This window comes from Fringilla coelebs (assembly GCF_963513975.1).
Source record: "Fringilla coelebs genome assembly, chromosome: 7".
Classification (NCBI taxonomy): Eukaryota; Metazoa; Chordata; class Aves; order Passeriformes; family Fringillidae; genus Fringilla; species Fringilla coelebs.
In genome coordinates this window covers 19,597,733-19,619,239 of record NC_140035.1, presented here as the reverse complement: position 1 = coordinate 19,619,239, position 21,507 = coordinate 19,597,733, and the positions used below count along the sequence as shown (strand labels likewise).

Below are 21,507 nucleotides of genomic sequence, written 5' to 3'. Positions count from 1 at the left end.
CACTCATGAAAAGGTAACAAGATCAACTGCTGCTTCAGTATAAATAATTTTGGAAAGAGTAGTGGTAGTTCATGTCTGAGCTGGGGAGAAGATAACTGTACGAGCCAGAGCCCAGCACAACTGCATCTGCATATAAATAGACTTAATCAGAAATGCAAATTGCAATCAGATGAAATTTTAAAAGCCTGTGATAACTGTGTAGATAACAAAAGGTCAAATACTTGTATTGCTGAAGGTTTTAAACTGTTAAGTCAGTGGTGATTCTTCATTAGCCGAAATGTAGAAAACACTAGTACATGCCAGCCTAATCAATGATGGACACTTTCTATATTTCTTCTATTATTACAAGTGTTCTATTGCTAAACTCTGCTTCCCACTGTCAATATCACTTATTCAGGAAGATTCAATGAAATGAAAACAAATGAAATCAAATATAGACAGTGTGAAATAATACAGCTCATTTACATGACTATATATAGAAAGAAATTTATATCCCTTATCTAATAATTCATATTGGATTGTCCACGGATGACAATCCAAATCTTCACATTTTAACATCCTCAGGTAAATGAAAAAATAAATTATGACTACAGTTTGCTGAAACTGCCAGACTGTTTCATAGCACTGTCAAAATTGTGTGTTTTTCTTTTACAGTAAAACAAGCCAAAGGCTCTAGGGGAATAATATTTGAAAACATGATTTAAAAAATAATGTTAAATAAACAGATGTTGGCTTCTCCGTTTGAAATAAACGTTTTCATGAGTAGGAGATAGGAAAAGTTCTGCTGGAAGGAAGGTACCTGGATATTATTTGATTTTATATTCTAAGGTAAGAATAAAATAAATAAGTCTTTATAATTTCAAGGAGTTCTAAATAAGAATTATTGTAAAAGCCAGACTGAAAAAAAAAATTTAACATTACAGATTTTTGTTGTCTTTTTGTAGAAGAGATTCTTCAGATTTTAAGCACAAACATTTGCCAAACGGTACTTTGAGTAGACTGCCTTTGAACAAACTAGTGAGTGAAGAGAGCCATCTAGTGCCATACCTTGGAATTTTAAAAAGGGTTTTCACCGGATGCATGTCAAATAAAGGAGGGTCTCCATCCCCCAGTTCAATAGCTGTTATTCCCAAGGACCATACGTCACATCGAGCATCATATGAGTAGTCATACTGCTGTTCACAAGCAATGACCTATCAGAAGAGAAGCAGAGAAACCAATGCTTTAATCTAATTTATAACTGCTGTTCACAAGCAATGACCTATCAGAAGAGAAGCAGAGAAACCAATGCTTTAATCTAATTTATAACTCAGGTCATCCAATACAGCATGAAAGTACTTTTTTGAGTCATATCTAAAATTCTATGTAGCTATCGAATCCATATCATTTTTGCCTGTATACACTAGACAGAAGAAACACCACAAAATGGTAACAGCAAATTAGAATTTCTCTTTTGTTTGTTTTCTTTAAATACAATCTCTTTTTTAAAAATACATTAAGATCCATAGGATGCTTTAAATATCTATACAAAGAACATCAATAACAAATTCTTTTTTTGAAAGAACTACTTACATGGACCTATTATAATAGCAGAGAACCCCATTGATGTTATTTTTGTTAACTTCTATGACTATTCATGAGGATAGACTGATTTGCACAGCTGGTTTTTAGATAAGGATATTCCATCAGAAATTTCTGCCCTTTTGTTATTGTTTGTTTGTTTTCTGTTTTGTTTTGTATTTACTGCATTTGAGTAGTTTTAAAAAAATCTTAGGTGACATACCATGTACCTTGTCTAAGAAAAATGGAAGCAAGCAGGAATCTCTCCTTGGATATCAGAACTGTTTTACATCACAGACTTAGGGCACACTTCGGCCAACTCACTGATCGCATTCTAATACACTAACTATTCATGTCAGCTGAATCTAAATGCCAGATTCAAACCAAAGTTTAAACTTAGCCCTTATCTTTACAAAGGGATGAGGCAAAAGCTGAAGCTTCACTGCAATAAAATAATAATTTTATTATAATGTGGAATTGTGTCTCAAGTTTGTCTTCCCAAATCTCATCAATTAAACAATTACTTTAAAATAATTTGTTGGATCCTGGCATATTGCTTGTACAAACTTCCTCTTTTTTTTCATAGCTTTTAAAGTATCTTTAATAATTTGTACTTAAGATAAAAATAACATGTCCTAGGGTAGCTGTACCTATGTTCTAGAAGAGATTTTATATTTTTTTAACTTCTGTATTACTTCTCAATTCCTGTGTTAGGGCTTCAGTTTGGAACAACACTTTGCACAGTTTGCAACATTCAAGTCAGCAACGCGAGTAGCTGCTGGCAGAGTCATCTGTTATAAGAAAACCTTTCCTGGAGAAGCTGCTGATTCCATCTTAACCTCTTAGTTACTTTCTCCATAAACTGCACCTAACAAAGGCATTCCTGACTCTAGCAGTGATTCTATCCAACATGCCCATAGAAATTGTCTATCTCTTATTTGGGACTCATGACCCCACTGTAGGGCACTCATCATTTATTTTATCAGAAATCGAGGTGTTGAACACAGTTAAAATAATACTGAAATGTTTGGGGATGGGGGAAGTTTGCATTAGAATTGCACATCAGTTAATTCCTTTTCTTTTCCTAGAGCAAATCAGTCAAGAAAAATGAGGATGCTTCCAAATTTTTTATCAATGCTTTGACAAGTGTTAAGATCACTCGCTCTCCTCATTTTTTTAGTAAGTATTCCAGAGAAAGGGGAAAAATAAAAGTCAGGACCACAGAAGAGGATTCCAAGATTTTTTCCTTCAACTTGAAGAGGCAGAGCAGCTTTGTTAGCTAATCTGGTGTTTTTCAAAATTGTCACACAAAGATCACTTCTCCATCTCCCTTCTCTTCCACAGAATGTCTTAAATAAAAGCTCAGGAATAATTTTTAGTTCTTCAGAATGTTCACTGTAGCCTTGATCTCATCATGGAGATCACTCTGTCTCATTAAATATGGACAGTAGACAGCTTCTACACAGCTCAAGCAGAGTGCTTTAAAACACACCTGTTTCAGAGGCCTTTATGATAATTTCATTTTCTTATAGCATTTATGAGAGAGAAAGTCAAATGAAAAAATTTGGTAAGTCAGTGTATAGATCCGTCAGAAATAAATAATATATTCTGAAGAGGCGATCATTGAAATTTTGCCCAGAGACTGAAGAGGAAGCTTATATTTCTTGTTTATTTTGGGGGTTTTCTATACAATTCCCCAAATTATCTGTATATTCAATAAGGCTTCCTCAAAAAAAAAAAATCCAAGTTAGCCTCCAAGGCCATGACTTGGAAATCTATCCATATGTGGGTAACTTTATGCACTGTGCTCTCCTTTTTTTAACACATGAAAAATATGTATGTACTTAGTATAAAATCTGTAAAAGCCCATTTCCTGGAGGTGAATACCTTGGAAGCTGCCTGGATTCTCATACGTGCACTGACTCCTTTGAAAATATTTGCCTATTTGTTCGCAAACTTTATGATGCAGAGGAAGACATTTTCATTTTGAAAAGAAGGAAAAGAAGGACCTGCTCAAGGTCACACTGGACTTCATCAACTATGCCACACACATAGCTGGTCTCCCACATTCAAAGATAATCATGATTTTTCCCTGCAAGCACATCACAACTGCTTCTAACTACAGGACGATGACAAACTCTGCTGTATATCTTGATCATAAGAAGTTTAATGAACTACACTAAAAAGTCTTAGAGCTTTTTTCGTCCTCACAGTGTATTACTTACCAAAGAGAAAGGAATGTATACCACATCTTTGTGTCTTCTGCTTCACACCAAATAGTTACACCTCCAGTACATGGCAGTGTAATGACACTTTGCCAAAATAAAATTCTAACCAAGGGGAATTAGACATCATTAGATTCTCTTCCATTCCATGATAGAGACTATGGTGATCATGTCAGAAAAAATATATATTCTTAAAATATATTCTTTTCATAAAAGACATTCAGCCAGTGGACCGGACAAACCAGTACATTTTAGATCATTAGCTTGATAACAGTGAGATTAGCCTCACAGAAAAGATACAAAATTAACTACTGTCTTTACCCAGTATGCAGAACGTACATGCATGTAATAATCATTTTGGTTTGAAAAAATTTCTGTGGAATTTATTATTAGATTCTTGCATACTTATGTACCCCCTGGAGAAATGCAGATGCAACTAATTTCAATTTTTAAAACAAGAATCAAATTTTCCAGCTTTTTCCTCAACGAAAGGTGTGCATCAGCAGTTTGCATAATGTGTTGGCTAGCAGAGCACACTCTCTTGCAATGCGAAGAAGACAGTGTTCTTTAAATCACAGCCAGGCCTGCTTTTCCTGCCTAGGGTTAGGGTTACGCCTAGGGTTAGCGTCTCAGAAACCACACAGCCCAGAGCTCCAGGCACACTGCAGCTGCAAAAGGCATCCCAAGGGGAGCACAAAACTGCCACAACATGCCTGTCTCCACGGCTTTTTCCTTGCAAGCAGCCCTGGGCCAGGCCTGCTTTTCCTAACCCAGGGTTAGGGTTACGCACAATACTTTTAACTCTTCAACCTACAGAAACAGATCTGTGTGAATTTGTAATAGATAAAGTCCATCCCAAATTCCCCAAAACTCACAGGGCCTTTAACAGACAAGAGGCTTATACTGTTACAAAGGCTGAACAACTTACAAACAGACAACTTCTGTTTTAATCTTTGGTTTTAAATTTCATAATACATATCTGTCAGAAGTACTTTGTGCTCCTTAAAGTAGGGAGCGCAAAGATTGATATCTTGTAAAGATAAAACACATTCTTGAACAAACTTTACTTTGTTAAAGTACAAACTTGTGTTCAACAGTGTGTTAAAACTTTTTAGAGCTTCCTGAAATAGAAGGCAAAGGGTTATGCGTGGATCGTAGCATGTAAAATTGTGTAAGTAAGATACTTTAAAATGGGCTAAGTTACCTCTATATTATGTTTATCAATTTTTTAATCTATGCTAGCCCATGTGTCCAAGTTTAAAGGCCCCAGTTAATGATTAAGGTTAAAGAACACATAGGTCAGTCAGGGTTTTGCAGTGCGTAAGACTATAGCAAAACTGGAAAGAAGGAATTTCCCCTTCTCCCCTCAGTCCATATTTACATCACAGATGACGACCTCAAAATATACAATATTTGACTGGAAAGTCATAACATTCTTAGGACCACCATTTATTTGTAGATTTGCTGTAATTTTATGGAAACACTACAGAGAAGAAAATAATGATTATTAGAAATCCATTTTTTATACTATAACAGTATATTACTTTTACTGAATAGAGGACAAGATGTAAAGCACAAACACTCATGAGGGAGGGAAGAAAAGATGCTCTCCTATGATGGCGAAGGGGCAAGGAAGTGTGTATTGCCATGAATGGAGACAAGCCAGACAGGCACATTTGCCTACCTCGGGTGCCATCCAAAAGGGTGTTCCCACTGAGGTGTTTCTACGCAGCCGTGTGCTAGTGAGCTGGGCTGAAACACCTGCAACAAAACAGATCAAAGAAACTTGGCTTCAAATTCACCGTCATTTTGGTAAGTTTATTTCAAGTATCTGGAAAACAAAACTCAAACCTGTGAGCACAGCTGCAGAATGCCTGTCCAAAGTAGGGGCAAATTATTTGACTGATTTCAGCCTGCTGTTTTCTTCAGAGTTTATCAGAGATTTTTATTTTGTGAATGACTCTCAGTTTGAAGCATTTTTATTCAAACTTTAAAATTCCATTGTCACATAAATATCCCAGATTTCTTTCTGCCATTTTCATAAGTATAAATGGGAACTATTAAAATTACAACTTGAATTTAAAACTTCCGTTTCAGAAATGTACTGCCTGAGCATCACAAACTGGGAATTTGTTCACTAGCATATCTGCAGAGGCTCCTGTTCAACAATACACTTATGTGCCTGCTTAAATCTTTCCCTAATGAGAAAAGCTCAGAAGCTCAAGCTCACACTGCAGCTTGTACTTAGGGAATAAGACACATACTTATAACAAAACATTAGCTTCAGAGCTTTGCTAACTGGGGCTGGACTACCAAAGCACAACTGAAGAAAAACAAAAGAATGAACTAGAGTGCAATCAAACAATGTTATCAAATCAGAACAAACTTTGACAACAAATCTTCTATGCTCTGGTCAACACATAATTTAATGAGTTCAGTTCAGTAGCATTCCAATGAGGTGACACAAAGCCAATATTAACTTAGAAATACATTTTGTTTTAATATTTTTTAAAAACAAAAGCCACACAGGCTTTTGCTCTTTTGGCATTATTTAGAGACAAGAATGAGCAGAAACACATATAAATATGCATTGACTGCTGCCAATAAATAAAAAAATTAGACTCGTAAGTTAAATTGTTTGGTTTCTGATTCCAACATTCAATTTTATATTTGTTTATAATTTTTCAGTGTAGTTGCAAGTCTTCAATGATTTTGTGAGCACCGCTGGGAAACAGTTAACAAGCCAGCACATACAGCAAGCCTCTGTTCATTTCACTGTGATCTCCCTTCAGCCACCTTAATTCACAGCTGCTATCTAGGGATATTCCAAAACAGTGCTGAATACCAAAGAGCTGACAGAGGGTGAGCATGAGCATAAATGAATGACAAATTGCAGACATTTTAGGTCAATTTACTGTGACCATCAGTTATTCAAATATGCTGTCGACAGCAGCTGAGTGAAGAAATGTGTGTTATGTTGAAAAAACAAGCTGTGAAGTCATCCAGTAAAGAAAAGCCTCAATTAAAGAGATCTGTATAACCCTCTCTGTAACCCAATATCCATATGTACAGGCATGAATAAGAAGCAGCTTTTTAAAAATCAAGATTCTGCCTCATTCTCTCAACTGAATGGATAACATTCATTGAATAGGTCATAATTTAATTTTTTTAACCCCATTGATTTGAAATCTCATTTCTTATTTAATATATCCAATCCTATACTAAACTTAAAATTATTATTTTCTTTTTCTTTTGACATATTTCCTTCCCCACTCACCAAGCAACAAATCTACTTAACATTCCCACAAAATGGCAGAGGATTATTAGTTCCAGGGATTAACCTAAAAATATCCAAAGCATCCACTGTGTTTGGGTACTTAATCTGAGATCTTTCAGTTGTCAGGCATTCCACAAGCCTCAAGTACAACTATAATAGATCTCAGCTGCAGTTCAAGAACACACAGTTCTACTGCAAAGCAGGACAACTGACTATTGGGAAAATGAGGAACTGAGTTTGATGTAAGTGACGCTCCAGCATCACAGTGAAACACAAGTAGAAGCGGGAATAATCTCCAATTTGATGTCATTCAACTGCGAGTCCCTTCTCTTCCTGAATCCCTTGCAATTTCACTATTTATCTTCTATTTTCTGCAAAAAATGAGACAAAACAGTTCTACAAACAATATCACCTGTGACTCAGTCCTAAATCATTCCCAGAGACCGTTCTGTGGCTATAGCAGAGGACTAAGACAGGAAAAAGAGCAACTTAATAAAAGCTTGGCACCTGATACTTCCTTAGTCAGAAAGCCCATGGGTACACTGGCATTTCTTGGCATTTCCTAACTGTTAAGCAGTAGGGGACACTTGAGATTTAAGTCTCATTTTTTTCTGAGCCTGTTGTATTTTCTAGTGCTACTGTCCTAACATACAAAGTAAGAGAAAACCCCTGAAACCTAAATATAGAATCAGAGACACCCATGGGACACCAGAAAGATTGGGAGTCTCAGTTTCCTTGAATGTGCTACTTGGGGTTGGAGCACACTGGTCTGTCTTTAGGCCTTTAATACATGTGATAAAAACATTTTGCTTTGGGGTGAAAAGTCAACTTTTCCCATAATGGAGTAAAAACAAAGATCAGACTGCCAAAATTCCCCCAAATGAGAAGGGATCTTCCTCTCTTAGATTAGGTTAGGGACTCACTCCAAGTTTTGCTTCAGGTCATACGTTTCTCCTAGCATTATTTTAATTGCTGCCTTTACAATTCAAAATAATGAAATTTTGTCCCTAGAAGATACTAAGGAATCTCTTAAGCGACAACTTACTTTAGCATCTTCAATACATACATGTGTTAAATTTATAATACCATGACATCACCAGTACAGAATTTTCTTCCCACTGCATAAATTTCATATTTTAGGATTTTAAAAAAATATTTGCAGATTTTTTGACATAGCATTCTACCCTACTCTCAATTTTGTGACCACTTTTCTTTGGTTTCATGCACTGCTAAACAAACATATCATTCATTCACTATTTTCAGTGGCAATTATCTTATGCATTATATGGTTTCATTTATAAATAATCTTTTAAATGATCTGCTTCTGTTACTTTTAATAAAATTGTCCACTCTCTTACATACATGTCTGAGAGAAAAAAAAGTTTTGGTGTTTTTTTTTCCTAAGAGCATGTTCAAAGGAATAAAATTTGAACTGACTTTAAAGCTATTGCCAAGTGCCTTTCTACCACCCTCCCTCCCTTTCTCTCTCTTTTTTCTTATGACATATCCAGACTGGCAATGCTCAAATCTAAGAGCAATAATCACTAATTAAACGGATGTTGGGTTTTGGACCCAAGGGACTATTTTACCTTCTGCTCAGAGGGGAAGAAATATGCTTAAGGCTATCAAAAGCTATTTCAGAAAGAATGTTTCCTTTTCATATGCAAAAGACAGAATATCTAAATTTAAATTAGGAGGACAACTGCCCCAAACTGACATTTCTTCTAAAATGCAAAAGAGCTTTGTAAATAAAATGCTAGCTTCAGAATTTTAAAAATTATTATATGACGTTTAAGCTTTAAAAAACTAAAACTCTATTATTGATTTTAGATAGAAATTTTATTCTTGCCGTAATCACGTTCCTTTTGCATTTTTCCTTCTTAAAATAATTCTGAGTAGGCTTCTGAAAAAGTCTCGCTGTGACATTCCGCCTTCCCAAGGGAAAGTAAACTTAGCCTTTGGCTAAACTGCATGTATCAAGAAAACAAAGGGGAAGTGGTGATTACCAAAGTCAACGAGCTTGACTCCACCTTCTGTTGTCAGGAGAATGTTGTTCCCTTTCACATCACGATGAATGATCCGGTTATTGTGTAAATGCTGAAGGCCCTATATACCGGCAGTAACAAAAATAAGTTTATTCCCTTATTTAAAAACAATTACCCTGCTGTTAGGGAATGTAATGAAGAAAATCTGCACACTCTACAGAAACAGCTGTCCACTACATTACATGCCGTTATACAAGCCCTGCTGTTATAACAGGCCATGTAATATTGTTCACATTACCACACTCTATAAATGGAAAATGTATGCATGCAATAAGTGAATTGCACCCTCTGCTGTCATTACAAGCCCAATGAACATCCTTACCAAGAGAGCACCATATAAGATGTATGAGATTATAGCTTCATCCAATCTTCGGCCACACTTCAGCAGGCCCTTGACAAGCTCTGTGACAGAACCTCCGTTGCACAGCTGAAAAGGGGGGAGTTGTGAGGAGTGAAAAAAAGCAAGTCCTCAGTTACTCAATATACTTGTTTACTCTATAAACACCTAGCATGTAAAACTGTGCTACAACACAAGTCTGGGAACAATAAAACTCATTTTATTGGCTATGTTAATATAAATCACAGCAGCTTGAGTAAGGGGAGGGAAAAGAAAACTGAAAATTACAGTGTCATTTATAAAACACAACAAAAAAGAAAAAAAATAATATGAACAGGACTGTATTTCAAAAGAGGATTCATAAATCCAAATTACATTATTTGAGCATTTTCACAATACATGCATTGTCTGTTTGAAAAAAATCCTTCTGTGCAAAGGCCAGACAGAAAAGACTGATGCTCTTGATAACTGGGAAGCAACAAATTAGTCATTTTAAACTTTCACTCCATCAATGCTCCTGATGACAGGCAATATAAAATTGATAGAAGCTATATCTCTATACTCAGATTTGATGCCATATGCTGTCAACAACAGAGAAACATTCTAATCTAGAGAAGCAGCTTCTTGCAAGCATTTTCTACTAATGGGCTGCTAAACATCAAAAGAGGAGGAGAAAAAAATAAAATTAGAATCTTTGAAAATATGTTCTCATGCACACCTTAAGTTTACTGTCCATACCATTCTAAGCAGGTATTGATATCCAGCCTTTCTCCTCTCTCTTTCCTTTAATTACCCTGATATTCACAACTGCCTGACCAGAAAAGAAAAAAGATGGGAGAACTGACTGCCTTTCTTTTGCTGAATTTTCTCCTCTAAGCTGGTTTTAAGGGTGGCCACCACCCTTATCAACGCTCCTGCCAGAGAATCACATGCATTTCAACACAAGTTCATTTAACATTATCAGTTTAAAATACCACAGCATAAATCAGGTGAATAGTATGAAGTTATACAAAATCTCAAGATTTGCATCTTTCAAATGGCTTTTATGAAAAACTGTTATCAGTTCAACCACTAATTTCTGTTATATGCTAATACTTTCCTTACCTTATTATTAACTTCCCCTTGCATCAAAAAAAAATTCACTAGACTAGAAGTTTGAGTTAATGGAAAAGGACCTTGAAACAAAATTTCATCACTTAAAACATAGATAAGTTCTGTAGGAATTTGGCTTTATTTTTTAATTCATTAGCAGGGAATATTTTCTTATATTTCATAAATTTGCGGGAGCATTCAGGTCAGTATCAACTATCAAATGTATTTACATGAAACTGCATGTTTTTCTTCCCATGGTTAACCATTTGCTGACAAGTCATTAAGCTAACGTTTTCTTTGCAGTGCTTTCATTGCAATAAATGTTCAGTTTAGACAGACTATACTAAATTTATCTCTAGCCCACAAATAAAATACATAAAAGTATGCCCTAACTTAAAAAAAAACCCAAGATGGTTGCAACTGAAAAATAATATAGACTGACGGCTGATTGGTAGGATATGGTAAATGAATGCCTGACTCAAAAATATATCCCACAAACACTACTGCAGCTGACTGTGACACTATGCCCGAAACTCAGCAAAGACCTCGAACAAAATGAATCTGAAACCTTCGTTATCACTTTACTCTTAATGGTAATACCTTAATAGGTGGAGAGATGCACATTTATATGAAAAAGTTGAGAAGTTTGCTTTACAGCTGTCCAAGACTTGCATCATCATAAAAATAATTAAGGTGTCCACTTTTGCCATCCTTCCTCATCACAAGCATTTATCAAAGCAAGTTCCCGCTTGTAGTGAGTAAACATGGCAAAACTGTGCCAAAAGGAAAAAAAAAATCCACCTTTTTATTACAAATTTTGGAAGTCACACATCAAATAATTGTATTTCATCAAAGACTCGGGGATCAAAGTCTGAATACTTTGTATATTCCCTTTTACTGAAAATGAGTCATTAATTTATAATATCACAAGTCACTGTTATGCATTCATAAATATGCTGTAAATTCCAAGGCAAGGCATAGTTTGGGTTGTCCGATAAATTCTTCCATATAAGGAAAACACATTTTTTTATAATGCCAAATTTCTTCCAAACTTTGGATTATGTGCACCAAAAGCCACCTGAAATGCACTTACTTAATTGATAAAGTACACACACTTACAACCTGTTCAAATTCTACATTCAGTTTTATTTCAGAATATATGACGATTTTGTTACATAAAATTCTACCATTTGGCACTTGATGGATCTTTAAAGACAAGACTCTTTTAATAAAAAAGAAAACACAGAGGAAACCAAGCCCAAACTCAACAAAAAGACAGCATGCACACAAAAAAACCAACAGCAAATCAAAAATACTAAGGTCACTTTTCAATAGTTACTGAAATTTAAGAGGAAACATATTCAAAAGTTGTCATTCAAGCCACATGCTGCTCCAGTACATAAAAGTTAGATATTCTGCTGGGATTCCACAATTTGTAGTAGAAATAAAGATTCCCCATTCAAGAACAGGGAGTGGAATTTTTAAAACAATCAATAATTAAAAATTGAATCCTAGCTTTTACCAGTCAAGTTATGAAAGAAAGAAATGCTTGAATGGTTTGCCTGTGCAGAGTTCTGCATCAATCAAGCCTAGAAAGAAATCCTCATTTTACAACCACCTTCGGCAGTCAACTTTGGTGGAAACAAGACCACCAAAATACATTTGACATTGTAAAGAGTACTGATTGGCACTGAACAAGAAGAGTGAATAGAAGGCATTTCTGTTCCTAGGTTTCCAACAACAACCAGCCCCCAGTTTAAAATTACTATAAAACAGACTTTCCCATTACACTTTCTCTGTTCACTTTTGCAACAGGCAGCTTCTTTAACTACCCTCCCCATCACTACTTCATCATTGTTTGCATTCCCCTGAAATGCTTGAGTTCTCCAAAAAGTTTAAATAAATGTCTTATCTAATGTTTCCTCTAACAAGAAAAAAAAAAAAAAAAGAGCTGCTTATTTTGGAGACAGAATGTCTCCAAATTCAGACAGAATTCCAGCAATTCAAACAGAAATTAAATGCAAGACCATTTCCTATTAAACATATTTTGAAGTTTGGACGTGATTTTCAACAGTAGGCTACGACACATTGTCTATCAGAAAATCATGAAAGCCTGTGACTCTTTTAGCAATAACAAACAAAAATCCAAGCACATATGCTAAGGTAAGATGTAATATTGTCAAAATGTTTTTACCTCAAGTACTAGCCAGAGCTGTCCTCCCACATATTGATCTGCTTTGTAAAACATTCCATAAAATCTAACAACATTAGGATGATTAGGAAGAAACTGCAAAATATTATACTCAGCTTCAATTTCTTCATCTACATCCTAAATAAAAAACAAAAACATACAGAACATATAAAGACAGTGACTCCAAATAAAGCAAGAACAAACTCTCATGGATAAAAAGAACTCTTTTTTTTTAGTTTGTACTTTTAGTACAACAGTTTTACTTTAATGCAGCTAAAAGTACACTATACTGGACATTTAATGCATATAGAATTGTGCCACTTGTGCTCTTCTTATATATAAAAAATGTGTAAATCAAACAGTTGTTTTTCAAGAATTCTTTCTGTACATAATCTACTTAACAAGAAAATTAAAAATTATAATTAATTCTGCTCAGTTGTCTAAGTAAGAAATTTACACATGTATGACTCTAACTTGTTTTTAATCATGCATGTTTTTAACATGTGAGCTAAATGTAAATACATAAACCTTTGATTCATTCCTTTTTTCTATAGTCAACAGATAGGACTAAACAGAGAACCATTTCACTAAGCCTCAAAGGGGCCATCAATAAAACCAAATATGTCTTATGACAAAGACATACACGAGAAACAATCAAAGGGAGACAAAACAACCACCCATGAAATAAGAAAAGGTTATTAGGTACTTGTTAATGAAAGAATCCTGTGGCAATTGCAAAATAATGTCTATACCAGCACACAGGCCACAACTCAGAACAGTGCTTAAGTGCTCAAACTTTCCTCATTTCTGCATGGACTTGGCTATGAGAAAATTTAAGCCTGTGCCTTCCTCAGATCCATACACGAGAAAACCATGATGAATTTCAGTAGTGGTTGATGACAGAAATATAAGATTTTTTTAGTCAATATTTTAGTCCAGCTGTCATGATCAAACTCCAGCTTGATCCAACCTGAAGAGTTAAATTTTTCATTGAAAACTAGGGCCTTGGTTCTCATGGGAAGCTAGGCATTTAAATACCCACTAAACCAGAGCTGGCACAGAACTACCTCTGAGGATCTGGGATGTCCGCTTCTCTTTTCATCTTAATTATTGCCTCACACTATTATCTGCTCATAGAAAGTAACTCTAAAATATTTTAAATTTCACAGTGTTTCTATGATGAGAAAATTAATTCTTTTAGGGAGTACACAGAATAAAACAAGAACATTAAGGTTAACTGCATCTTGTATTTTCCCTGCTACAGTGGGCCCTATGAGGAATGCCTCCATGCCTTCTCGTCATCTGCATGCTCCAAGCAAAGATAACTAAATTTGTAGCAGAAGAATTACACAGATCTTAAACAAAAACTAGGCAAATGCTGTCCTCAGATAAGATGATGAAATTCTAAGTTGTCATTCAGTTGCTGGTACTAAACTCCTTCTGTAATGGCATTCTGTAAAATTGTTCCCTTCTGGATGTCCTCAATATCTTACACATTTGATTTACATTTCAAGTTTAAGAATTCTTTTAAATTAACACTGAAGTTACAGTTCAACATTTTTTACTTACACTGACGGGATCCAAAATCTTTACTGCTGCCAAGCTTCCATCTTTCTTATTAGCAACCTTATAGACTTTACCATAAGTGCCTTTCCCAATAGTCTCTATAATTTCCCAGGTATCTGAGGGATCAGCTAATGATTCTAGTCCAATCATACTGGAATTATATTGAAACAATCCATACAATGGCTTCCTGGAAAATAAAGCAGACATACATACAGTGGGAAGCCCTATGTAACTTGGTAGTAAAGAAAGCACCTTATGATAAAGAAATCAAATATTGTCCTAATTTAAGAAGAAATACAGACAGAATCACAAATGAAAGCCAGACAGAAATGCAAGATCACTCAATGGAAAGAAAACACTGGAGACCGCTTCTCTTTCCTTACTATAGTGTACTATTTGCTTCAAACATTGTCCCATATGCAGCACCATTCCAAACACATTTTAACAAGTTCTGACAAAATCTACCCCTCCCTCTACTGCACACTCTTTTAATGGACATTTTACACAACTGAATTAACACAGCTCATGAAATGAGGTCCTATTTCTGGTTTTAAAAAGCTATGTCAGGGTTTTTCCATAAATTTATATAATGCCCCGTAGAGATTGCCAGACAGGCATTCAGTAGGTATAGCCTCATTATATCTGATATATATACACAACAGGGCTACATACAGCTAACAAAAGTTAAGACTGGGCTGGTTGGTATCAAAATACAAGCCAACTTGAAAATGATCAACAGGTACATCATTGGGGTGATCTATCACTGTTGGGTTGTTTCTCAACAACTGCACTTGTCTGTCTCTCTGTACATCAGTCAGAGTGTGTTATGGTCTGTCACACTGGCTAAACGCCTCAGAAGATCTTCAGGTGAGGGGACTTGTTTCCCCAGATACTCCTGAGTCGATCCTGCAGCAAATGGACCACTGCAGCCTATGCAAAGGGTGCCTTTTCACCCTGGAATTACATATATGGTAAGTTCTGGTGATTAGGAAAATGACAATATCATTTTAGGATTTCATGTAAAGTAGTAATAGTTCATCTTGTCCCTGAACTGGAATTATAGAAAGGAAATATTAAATTTAAGATGGTATTAACTTTCCCATATTAATCATTATTAGGGAAGCTCACTGGTGGATGGTTTCTCTGAGAAAGAATTTTTTTTGACCATTTGGTGGCTGTCAGTAGGTATATTAGCTACCTGTATGCTTAACCGGGAGATGTAAAGTCCAAGCGTGTCCGACTGTGACAAAGGCAACTGAAGGCAACACCACCACTGACTGCAAAAGTTCCCAGTTTTTTGGAGATGGATCAACTAGCACCTCAAACATACACTTATATTTTAAGGTTTGAGCAATTTCTTTCTAAGCACACCTGATAGCTGCAGATCCGCCTGAAATAATTTTTAAAACTTTTTAGAAGAATTTTTAGAAGAATTCAGAAGGTAAAGTTGACATTATTATCTACGGCCTCACCTAGCCATGACAGACCCTATTCTGCTGGCTAGTAGTGGTCACACACAGACAGCTACCTCAGGAGTAATTCTTACAGGAATTAATGAACCAACAAAAGGCACAAGAAAATCAATAGTCAGAACAGCATCCTCTGCTACTCTCCTACTGCTATTTCTCACTTGCTACGTTAAAACAAAGAGAATGTCAATATCTTGAAATGAACCATACAAAAAATAATCTATCAAGACACCATCCTATAACTGTTCTCAGTTGGACCCAGAAAGAGATGTGCTCTGGATAGTTTTTTTGAGATGAAAGTTAGTGATGGAAGAAGATGAAGGAGAAGGATAAAAGCATGTTCAAAACTATTATTGATGCTATAAAACTTACAAAAAAAAAAAAAAAAAAAGAACCATACTTTAGCTGATCACATATTTTCACTAGGCAAACATAAGGGACAAAACAAGACAACCAGAATAGAACTGCTGTAATTTATAGATGAGACGTATATCCCTGAGAACACTCCAGCTAAATTCAATTCACAGAACAAGTCTCACTTGAATATACAAGCCATGAAATCAGCTCTGGGTGTTCAAATTGGAAACAGAACATAAGTGAGAAACATGTTCTCTCTTTCCACATATTCTAACTTAAAGTTTTTATTATTTGTGCTTACATACACTCTTTTTGTCTACATAAAGTCCTTTAAATTCAGGAGCATCTTCATTATTTTCTTTTCTTTTGGTCCCTTTGTACAGATGGACTAGATACTCCGGGCTTTTAGACTTGCAGTATTAGCCACAGGGCCAGAGCTGAGTGATAACCACTGGCAATGGTTGTGTCTGGATGCCAGCTCTGATGAAAGCATCATGATTATCTGCTCCCTTGTCTTGTCTATGCTTCCAGTTCATCACAGTATGAATCACAACCACATTCCCAGTATCAACCATAATAACCTGACCACAAAACCAGCTACTAACCATCATGGCACAGAAATTTAAATGTCACCTAGTTCTCTAGAAATAAAGAGAACAAAGAACACTCTAGTCAAATGGTAAAAATTTCACACCACCACTCCTAAATCAGTTCTGAAGGTACTTCTAAGATCATAACCTTAACTCAAATTTTTGGACCAAATAATTGAATCTAAACCAGAAAATTCTTTATTAATCCTGGAAAATGTATGGTAGGAAAGATATATGTGCCTAGTCCAGACAATCCAGTGCATGTTTTCATTTAGATTCACTGCATAATAATGTGTTGCATTACAAATGTTTGTTAGTAAACTTGTGTTGGACCCTTATGAGAGCAACATTAACCTTTGTCCAACAACGTTTGATCATTTTTGTATTATCCATACTACTCAGGGCAAGGGGTAGAATACATTATCCTGATCAGCCAGTTTCATAAACAAACAGATCCAGGATGCATAAAGGTAAAGGTCAAGTACAGCTTTGGCTGTGACCAGCTCCCCTGCAATCTTCTGACTGGGTGTGCATTTTCAGTCTTTTCAGCAGGACTGTGTCAGATGAGGAGGCACTCCTGACTCCATTGCTGAGTCACAAAACAGAAATTAACAAAAACTTCCATTGAAATTTTGAGTACCACTGAAAATAAAGTTCCTGATCATTCACACAGAGCTAGAATACATTACATTTATTTGACTGCTAATTAATCAGTTCCAAGGACCTGATGCTAAATAAAATCCTGTATCTAGTCAGTTAGCATTATTATTAAATTAATTAAACATTATTAAGCAGAAATTATTTTCCAAGACCAGATCCAAATATCTGAAAACCTGCTAAGAAGAATAGCTCAAACAATCAATTCTGATCAGTGGTGTTCCTATTGCAGAAATGCTATTTCATTAGCTATTGAAATAGAAATCCAAGCAGCTAAATACACTAAAGCAATTACAAATTACTAACATCTAACACATCAGTTTCACCTCAGGCTGTGCACTCAGCACTAAAACAAAGCTTATAATCCCATGACCCCATTCAGTTATAAACTGCAGGTGGCAGATCAGGTCGCTACCAGGTACACTCCCCATGTGTGAAAAATCAATGCCTGAGAAGGTTTTCTCTTCCTCCTTTGGTAGCAATTTATCAGGGCAAAAAAAATGCATGTGTTAGTGCTAAAATGGAAGGATGAAGGGCTACAACAGAATGGTGACCACAGACCAAAACCAGGCTCTTCACTGCAGTCTTACTCAGAAAGTTTAATAAGCTTTGTGTATGGACAAGGAAGAAGAAATCTAAGACAGATGTAGGATAAATTTTGGAAGAAAATAACTGCAAAACCGTACATGAGCGACCTATTTTCTGAAACCCACTTATCTTATATTGGATTTCTGTCCTGCTAAGGATATCAGAATTCTTCAGCACCAAGAGAGCTTCCTCACAGGGAGAGCTTGTTTCAGCCAGTGCTGCATGGAACTGCGTGCTTCATGCACTCATTTTCACAGCCAGTATTAGACAACAGTAGTGTGTGTAGTATCTGTTAGCTTAAGATGCAGTCATGGAGCTACAAATAAATTGGTTAAATCCTAGCAGCTTCACTTCATTAATGCTAAAGATCATTGTGACACTAATTGATACTGAGCTTGATCTATTTATCAAGACTTTTACAAGCAGGAGCTGAAGAATTAAAGCCACTACGTCATTCACATAGAGTGAGCAATAACTACTTAATGTTTTGAAGGGATCCTCCTATTGTTTCACAATATACCTTAATTGTATAATGTAATCAATCATAATTCATCACCATAATTCTCCAGTTTTATTTTACAGCAGTTTTATTCCAATGAAGATTTTAATAAGAGATACTCTCTTTTATCCATAAGAAAAATTATTAAATAAACTATTAATCATGATAGGAAGAATCTCTCTTAGTGCTGACAATGACTTCTTGCTTAAGATGAAGCATTTTCATCAGTGAGCTAGTTGTTATGCATTACCAGCTTGTGTGCAGTAGCCTAGCGTGACACCAATTTGCATAATTTCTCTCCTCTAACAGGCTTCAAAAATAATAATAGGCATATGAGATAGAATCCATTATTTTAAACTTATTTCAGCAGCTATCTTCAAGGAGCAGTTATCAGAAGAACCTCTATAGAATTAAATTTAATAAATTATAAATGTATTATTTGGGTTATGCTTTCTGGGCCTACGGCCATGTACGTTGAATTCTGTAACAAAGACCAAGGCAAAACCACAAAGCAATTGGCTTGACATCTTCCCAGACAAGAGGCAGGACTGGGATACTAAGCAAGTTTGCAGATGATACAAAACTGGGAAGAGCTGCTGACTCCCTCAAAGGCAGGGAAGCCCTGCAGAGAGACATCAACAAATGAGAGGGCTGGGCAATCACCAACTATATAAAGTTCAGCAAGGGGAAGTGCCAGGTTCTGCACCTGGGATTGGGCAGCCCTGGATGTACGGACAGACTGGGGAATGAGGTGCTGGAGCTCATTGCCACAGAGAGGGACCCGGGGGTCCTGGTCACTGGCAAGGTGGATGTGAGGCAGCAGTGCCCTGGCAGCCAGGAGGGTCAAGCATCTCCTGGGGACATCAGGCACAGCATCACCAGCCAGGCATGGGAGGGATTATCCCGCTCTGCTCTGCTCTAGGGTGGCCTCACCTCGAGTGCTGGGGGCAGTTATAGGCACCACAATGTAAGGTATTAAAATATAGAGAAATGTCCAAAGAAGCCCAATGAAGATGGTGAAGGCCTTGAAGGGGAGCTGTATGAGGAGCAGCTGAGGTCACATAGCCTGTTCAGCCTGGATAACAGAGACTGAAGGGAGACCTCACTGCAGTCACAACTTCCTTGTGAGGGGAAGAGGAGGGGCAGCACTGATCTCTTCTCTTGGTGACCAGGGACAGGACCCAAGGAAATAGCCTGAAGTTGTGTCAGGAGAGGTTTAGGTTGGACATCAGGAAAAGGTCTTTCCCCTAAGGGGTGGTCAGGCTCCCCGTGGAACTGGTCACAGCACCAAGCTTGACAGAGTACGAGAAGCATTTGGACAATTCTCTCAGGCACATGGTGTGACTCTTGGGGATAGTGTCCAGCTCTGGAGGGCCAGGAGCTGGACACGGTGATCCTTGTGGGTCCCTTCCAACTCAGCATATTCTGCGATTCTGTGACTGTCTAAAGGTAGCTGGACAATGCCAGTATGCACTGCTGCTCACAGTGAACTTGAAAATCAGTTAGGATTTTGGGGGTACAGATAAAAAAAAAGAGAGTGATAAACACAGAAGCAGCTCAGAATTGTTATATTCTACAGGGAGTAACAAAAATAACTTTTTTTTTTTAATATGAGCCCGAAAGAGACCTCACTATTTGTTAATATTAACATAAAGCAAGAAGAATAATGTCTTAACATACCAATATAACTATTGGTGGACTTTTTCTTATCTTCCTGGCTTGTGCATTTCTACACTGGGAATACCAAATAATACTGCTGCAGTATTCCAATTCTCTCAGATAGTAATCCAGTACAGTGTCTGGCCTTATAAATTTGAAGAGTAATTTAGACCTTGGTCCACTTTACTGCACATTCTGATATATGGTCATCAATAAGAAACATCTGACTTATCTTTATCACACAAGTCTACACAATTGACTTTTAGGCCAGATGTCCACTAATACAAAAATACATGACCAAAATACTCAGCTAACCCACTAAGTGAAAAGATACAAGCACCCCAGGAGAAACAATAGATGCCAATATGAACAAGAGCAAAAATTCTCAAAGCTTGCTCCTGTCAGTTATTTCACACTGAGGAGCACTAATCAATTTCAATTCCTACTGATTCAGAGGATTTGAAGGAGATTAATGCCTCCAAGAGCTGAGATCTAGAAGAGAAACAATTTAATAACAACAAAATTGTTCATGAACTTTCAGAATGGAATTTAAACACAGAATAAAGTACCAAGCTAGCCTCTCCCCCAGATTAACTCTTGGGTTGCTGCAGATGGTCTGGAAGAAACTTAAGAGAATTCCTGAACTTAATTTACAAAGAGAAAATATGACAAGTAAGAATGCTGTATCACACACTGGGTACAGTAACTATGACCTAAAATAATCAGCCTTTAGCAGTTCATTAGCAGCTATTTAGTTTTCTTTTATATATACTGTTTGGTTTATGTAACAGCTCTGTGTTCAGTAGTGTGAAGTTTCAGAACTCAAAAGAGAAAAACATTTTGTGACACCATTTAAAAAAACAGAAAAAGAGAAGAGATAAAATAGTTGTATGTCAGCACAAGCAGCACTCAACTGAGATATCAGTTAAAGTAGACTAAAAGTAGATTAGATTGCACAGACAATATGAAACAGGATCTACTGTGTTACATATTTAACAATGTTTCACCTTCAGCCATTTTCTATCACTTCACATGACAGTGGGTCATTTCCCCTTTAGTAAGGATACCCTTTGCAAATAGCCCTAGCTTCTAACTTACTGTTTAAGTAGGGAGTACCTGCTAAAAGAACAAAGTTTGAAGCACCATCTTGCAAAAGCGAGATGAGCAAAACAGAAACTGACATGATCCAATTAAGAAGGATATCTTTATATAGTGTGAGTGATGTGGTATAATGAGGATGCTCCTTTTACAAGACAGCATTACAAATAGAGCCTACATTTCAAATACAATCCTAAGAGTTCAGAGAACTCTTGACACAGGTACTTGATACAGTACTCACCTCCTGTACTGCAGAAATCATATTTTATATATGCTTCAGGTTCTATTTACAAATTG

At 36.4% G+C, this 21,507-nt stretch overlaps 1 protein-coding gene across 1 annotated transcript in view; it reads right to left on the bottom strand.

Annotated features, from left to right (window-relative positions):
• The window catches only part of MYO3B (myosin IIIB), a gene marked incomplete at its 3' end in the record, with an annotated part of 178,189 nt that overhangs the window by 146,431 nt on the left and 10,251 nt on the right, over window positions 1-21,507 (bottom strand). Inside the window, exons 4-9 of the mRNA XM_084209203.1 lie at window positions 14,297-14,480; window positions 12,731-12,865; window positions 9,430-9,534; window positions 9,069-9,168; window positions 5,470-5,546; window positions 1,048-1,193 (exon numbers count right to left, since the gene is read on the bottom strand). Coding sequence (XP_084065329.1) covers window positions 1,048-1,193; window positions 5,470-5,546; window positions 9,069-9,168; window positions 9,430-9,534; window positions 12,731-12,865; window positions 14,297-14,480 — 747 coding nt within the window. The remainder of the gene's footprint in view (window positions 1-1,047; window positions 1,194-5,469; window positions 5,547-9,068; window positions 9,169-9,429; window positions 9,535-12,730; window positions 12,866-14,296; window positions 14,481-21,507) is intronic.